Source organism: Poromitra crassiceps, assembly GCF_964638095.1.
Source record: "Poromitra crassiceps genome assembly, chromosome: 2".
NCBI classification, from domain to species: Eukaryota; Metazoa; Chordata; class Actinopteri; order Beryciformes; family Melamphaidae; genus Poromitra; species Poromitra crassiceps.
In genome coordinates, this window is record NC_139624.1 from 17312400 (window position 1) to 17317869 (window position 5470).

General features: G+C 46.5%; 1 protein-coding gene across 1 annotated transcript in view; it reads left to right on the forward strand.

The window, feature by feature from the left end:
* lmo3 (LIM domain only 3) overlaps positions 1-5145 on the forward strand; it is an 88879-nt gene extending 83734 nt beyond the window's left edge. The window contains exon 4 of the mRNA XM_083632104.1: positions 4980-5145. Within this exon, the coding sequence (XP_083488230.1) occupies positions 4980-5085 (106 nt within the window). The 3' untranslated portion in view covers positions 5086-5145. The remainder of the gene's footprint in view (positions 1-4979) is intronic.
* Positions 5146-5470: the final 325 nt, after the last annotated feature.

Consider the following 5470-nt stretch of genomic DNA (forward strand, 5'->3'; position numbering starts at 1 on the left):
GGCCCGGCCGGACTCTCTCTCAGGGGGGTTGGCAGACGCACATATGGGTTCAGAGAACCAACCTTCTCTTCTTGCAGGTATGAACTGGCTCGTATCTAGTAGCTGGCATTGTCGTCGTAGGGATGTCCGTTAGAACATGTTGGAGGTCCCACCGGCCTTCCCGCTCTAGACCCATATGGTCTGGTCTTAGAGCACCTCCGGCTGTCTCTTGGCCTGGATGTGGGTCTGGGGTGTCACTTATGACATCACTGCTGATGTCATAACGTCACAGCTTCGATTATGTCATTGCCATATATTTGTCCGGTGATGTAATATTGCCATATTGGCTGGCTGGTTATGTCACAGGTCCCATTGTGATGTCATCGGCGTGGTGATGATGTCATCACTCGCGATAAATCCAGAAACGGCTTCCAGGGACCCAGCTGTGCTCAGAGGCCCAGACCATGCTCCGGGAGGTGGCCATTGTGTCCCGAATCACGGGACCTTTGTAACATGCAGTGTATTTGAATAACCGGCAGTGTATTTGAATGACCTGCAGTGTATTTGAATGATGTTAATTGTCCCAAACTGAGCGGACAAATTCTGCCCGTGAACTCGGAATAAAAACCGAGAACGCCCCGCCCATGTTTGTCGAGTTCCCCGAGCTCTGCGGCGCTTTGTGTGCAGCTAGCAGGTGCCGGACTCTCCACATCCGAGGGGAAGTTGAAACAGAGGCGAGGCTCGCTTCCCTCGCCCTCCTCCCCCGCACGCCCCCTCCCTCTCCCCCCCCCCCCCCCCCCCCCCCCGGTAAACAGCGATCGACCTTGTCCAGCCGGCGCGGTGCGGGAGATAAGCAGCCCTCAGGACAATACGGCGAGTTAGCGCACACCCCCCCCCCTCCCCCCCCGCTCCACCACCATTCAACATAATCTCCACTTCGCCGCTGTGCAAAAAGGTCAAGCGTGACTGCCCCCCCCCCCCCCCCCCCCCCCCTGGCTGGAGCAAGGAAGGGCCCTGTTGAGGCTGGGGGTTGGGGGGTTGGGGAGTTCTGTAAGAGCTGCAGCAGGTAGGGGGAAAAGGAACCCCAGGTTTAAAGTACTCAAGTACAAGTACTCTCGTCTGTACTTGTGTCATTTTTTTCTTGAGGATTAGTACTTTTTAAAGTACTACGCTAATACCTTTAATCAAGTATTTTGAATAATAGATATTCTACTTCCCGACTTTTACATGTACGTTCTGTTACTGAGTAAATTCAGATTTTTGTTTTGCACAACACAGTATGAAAACAGCACAATAGCTTCCAATGACATTGTATTGTGACAACTTGCAGTAACACTGGTAACATGTGCTGGATGCTTAAATGTAATTAACTCATTGGCTGCCAGCCACTTCTGGAAAACGGATGCTCCCAGTGCCAGCCCTTTCAGAGCGTTTTCAGTGATTTCTCAAGACCCACAGAATATTGTGTGATATTACCAAAGAGCGTGGAAGGAAAGAGACGACACTCCGGCCATTTTTGGAAACAGAATGCGCCTCGCAGTGGTCAGCTGCGGTAGCGCTGGCCCCTATAATCAGCCTCTCTAAACAGTAACTCAACGGGAGTTGAACCTCGGGTCCTTTTCATTAGGTATTTATCTTGAAAAAACTAAACAAAGAAAACGAAAAATTTTGCTTAGTTTCCACAATATGGTTGTTGTTTTACATCCCTGCACTACACCACTTCAATCCAGATTTGCAGTATGCCCGGAAAAGATGTGAATCCCCAAAGTTTAGAGTGTTCTCCCGTTGAGTTACTGTTTAGAGAGGCTGATTATAGGGGCCAGCGCTACCGCAGCTGACCACTGCGAGCCTGTGCGAGGTTCTTTTGGCGCTGTCACGCTTCCAAAAATAAAAAATGGCGGAGGCTGCTGGGCGCTGATGTTGCAATGGGGCAATATGGAGCTGTCATTTCTTTCCATAAAAGTTCTTTGATATTACTATGTAAACACCGAACACGCCCAAAGAACGATGAGACTCTCTTGTATCAGCAGCAAAAAAAAGTTTATTGATATCATTTTCCGTTCTTTAGTTATCAGCAGTATTAGATAGGTTGGTTTCACCAAAAACAGACGTTTCAAACTAGAAGCTGAGATAATGAGCCTTTTGTGAAATTAAGCATTTCAAGCACATCACTGACTCTGAAGCTAATATTTTCTGATGTAGTGACACCTCAAAAATAATTTCCTTCAATAAAACAGCGAAAACAAAGGAATTTTGATGGCAAAATAATATTTTTTAGCTGCAACCAGCAGCGCTGGCCCCTGCGTGCGCAGACCCTACACCTTCTTGCTGGTCTTGATTTACTGCTGGTGGGCATCAGGTATTCCAGCTTGTGTTTGCCAATCTGTCCATCGAGCCTGCTGTCTGGGTCGGTGTTGTATGGTGCCCTGCGTGCCCCACCCCCCTCAACTGCAAACTCCTCCGTGGGAGTGTCTCTGGTGGCTCTCTGCTGCTCTGCTCGCTCTGCTGCACATTTCAAAGTGCGCTGCACCCAGCTCTATTTTCACAGCGCCCCGCCGTTTTTGTGCGCCGGCTCCCAGCGCTTCCAGCTGAGAATAATTTATCTTTTCAGAAAGACGCTGGTGTCGGGTGCTCCTTTTCTGGCAACTAATCATGTGGAGGGGCTATCGCAGCGGAGACGGAGGGGCTCAATTGTGGGAGCAGATTGGCTGCTGTTCACAGCTAACGTTACAGCATGTATCGGTTTCCGTTTCCCCACGCTTCTTCTACTCTTTTTTCTCATCTTTCTCTAATCCGGAGAGCACTGTCGCCACCTAATGGGTCCGTAAAATAGCTTATACACCTTCAAAATCCCCCATACTTTTACAGGAGATGCATCAGGCTTTGATCCACGTCCCACCGTCAAAAAACGCAATTGACGTCTTACTATTTGAATTGACGTCTTTAGACGTCATTGGCACTCAATGAGTTAATAGGGTAAATAATTAAAACATAAAACATGTTTAAAGTAACGCAAATCTACTTGAACTTGTGTACTTTTAAACAGGCTTCCTTTTTTTACTCTTGAGTAATTTCTTGAGCCCTAGTATTTTCATGGGATAAGTATTATCTGGGGACCTCTGGTAATTTGTACTAACTAGGCATCTCGCCCGCTCGATTCCTAGAATGGCCCGCTGTGCGGCCTCGCCCGCCCTGCAGCTCGCCGAGCTGGCCCTGCAGCTTGCATACGCAGCTCGCCCACTGCGCGTCGCATACGCAGTTCGGCCGTGATGACATCATCACGGATGGCTCAGCCAGGAAGGATGACATAACTGATGACATCATCACTGATGACATCACCTCATCATTAGGTAATTAGGGCAATTAACGAATTAAAAAATCCGGCTCCGTCAGGTTACCCGCACGGGTGCTCTTTACACCCCCTGAAAGTTTCAGCCCGATCGCACGTAAAACGGCATAGCTGTGGCCGGCACAACAATTTAAACAGAGAGAGAAACATTGCCCACATGCTCCCTTTTATAATAGGATAGGATTGCGGAGGTCCCCTGTGATCTTAATCCCATGCGAATCGGCCATGTCCGTAATTTGTCAAGTAATAATTCCACCGCAAATTACCTACCATATTTTGCCAAACACAGAGGTCCTCTGTGATAATATTAGTCCCGTGCAAATAGTCATCTCTGTGATTTGGGGTCGTACTTTAGTTTTAGTTTTTTCTTTTCTGTGCCCTTTTCTGCCTATTTTGCAGTCGAGAAATATGGAGGGTGCGTTTGCAATTGTAAATTAAAGTTTTAGTGGCACTCTCCGCGCATCCCCCCACCATGTTCCTGGATATCTTCCCATTGTGCCTTATGTGAGTGATGTTTTTGTTAATAAAACAAATTACGTTTTCTATAAAAAGCCTATTCCTGTCACCCTGATGGCGTGAGCTGGAAGATCTCTATTAGCTATGTAGTTTCAATTCCCTTCCGGTTTAGTGATTTTGCCTTCAAAATAAAATCATGACAACAACAACAAAAATAAGTAATCTAACCCAAGATAATGGACATAAGAACAATAAGAGGAACCTCACGTTTAATGTTTGAATGAAAAGAGACCAGCAGAACAAATACAAAGTAGTGTTATTTCTTGAAACACATTTTTGAAATTGGCCTGTTTAATGGCCTTCTAAGTGATAGGATATATAATATCCATATTTATAATCAATCTAATATAGATTGAGTACAATAACTCTTCTGCACTACAATATCAAAGGATATGTATCTAAATGCAATATAACATTTTCCAAGGGTATGTACAATTTGTGTGACATCAGTTCAATTTGTGTATTTTATCGCGATTGAACAACGACTTTTATTTTGAAATTTTCTGTTCGGAAGTCCAATTGATTCTGTTGTCAGTAAATTCTAGTAAAACACAGACTTTACTTATCCCTTGCGAATGCACCCCCCAGAAACACAGATGTCAGGGGGTCGTTTCTAAATCACATGAGGTCCCCAGGTAGCCTAATACTAGTCCCGTGCTAATTGTACTGAAATTGTACTTCGTTGTACTGTTAATTTTCACAAAAGTCACACTACTTACTTGAGTAGGATTTGTCAGTACTCTTTCCACCTCTGGAGATAACACACACACACACACACACACACACACACACACACACACACACACACACGTGTCAGAGCTGAAGGGGGGTTACATTCACGCAAAGGTAGTTTACCCTCCACAAGCTAGCTACGTGCCCAAGCTAGCACTTAGCCTACAGCCCAGTACTAATACACTCCACAAGCTAGCTACACGCCCAAGCTAGCATTTAGCCTACAGCCCAGTACTAATACACTCCACAAGCTAGCTACGCACCCAAGCTAGCGCTTAGCCTACAGCCCAGTACTAATGATGACATTCTTGCTTTGATGGTTATGTAACCCGCCCTCTTTCTCTCTCTCTCTCTCTCTCTCTCTATATCTCTCTCTCTCTCTCTCTCTCTCTCTCTCTCGCAGGTTTTGTGTGGGAGATAAGTTTTTCCTGAAGAACAACATGATCCTGTGCCAGACAGACTACGAGGAGGGACTGATGAAGGAGGGCTACGCCCCCCAGGTCCGCTGACCGCAGGCCCAAGAGGAGGAGGAGGAGGTGGGAGTGGAAGACGGAGAGCAGCTCGCAATCCCACAACAAAAAGCACTATCGCCTCCTGTCCCCCCCAACCCCCCACATGTACATAACCACGGAGGGGAGACTGCTGTACAGAATAGCCATAGAGACTGCAGTGTGGCAGGGGAAGGTCCCGGAAGACCACAACGGACTACATGTATAAAATTCTGCAAAAAAAGAAGTTTGTTCATTTGTTTGTTTGTGACTGAAGAGGATGCTGCCTCTTCCCTGCTGGGCCACCAAACACCGGCCTTTTATAGCGGCGTCTAGCCACCGGCTGTGTGTGGGGGATATATATATATATATATATATATATATATATATATATATATATATATAT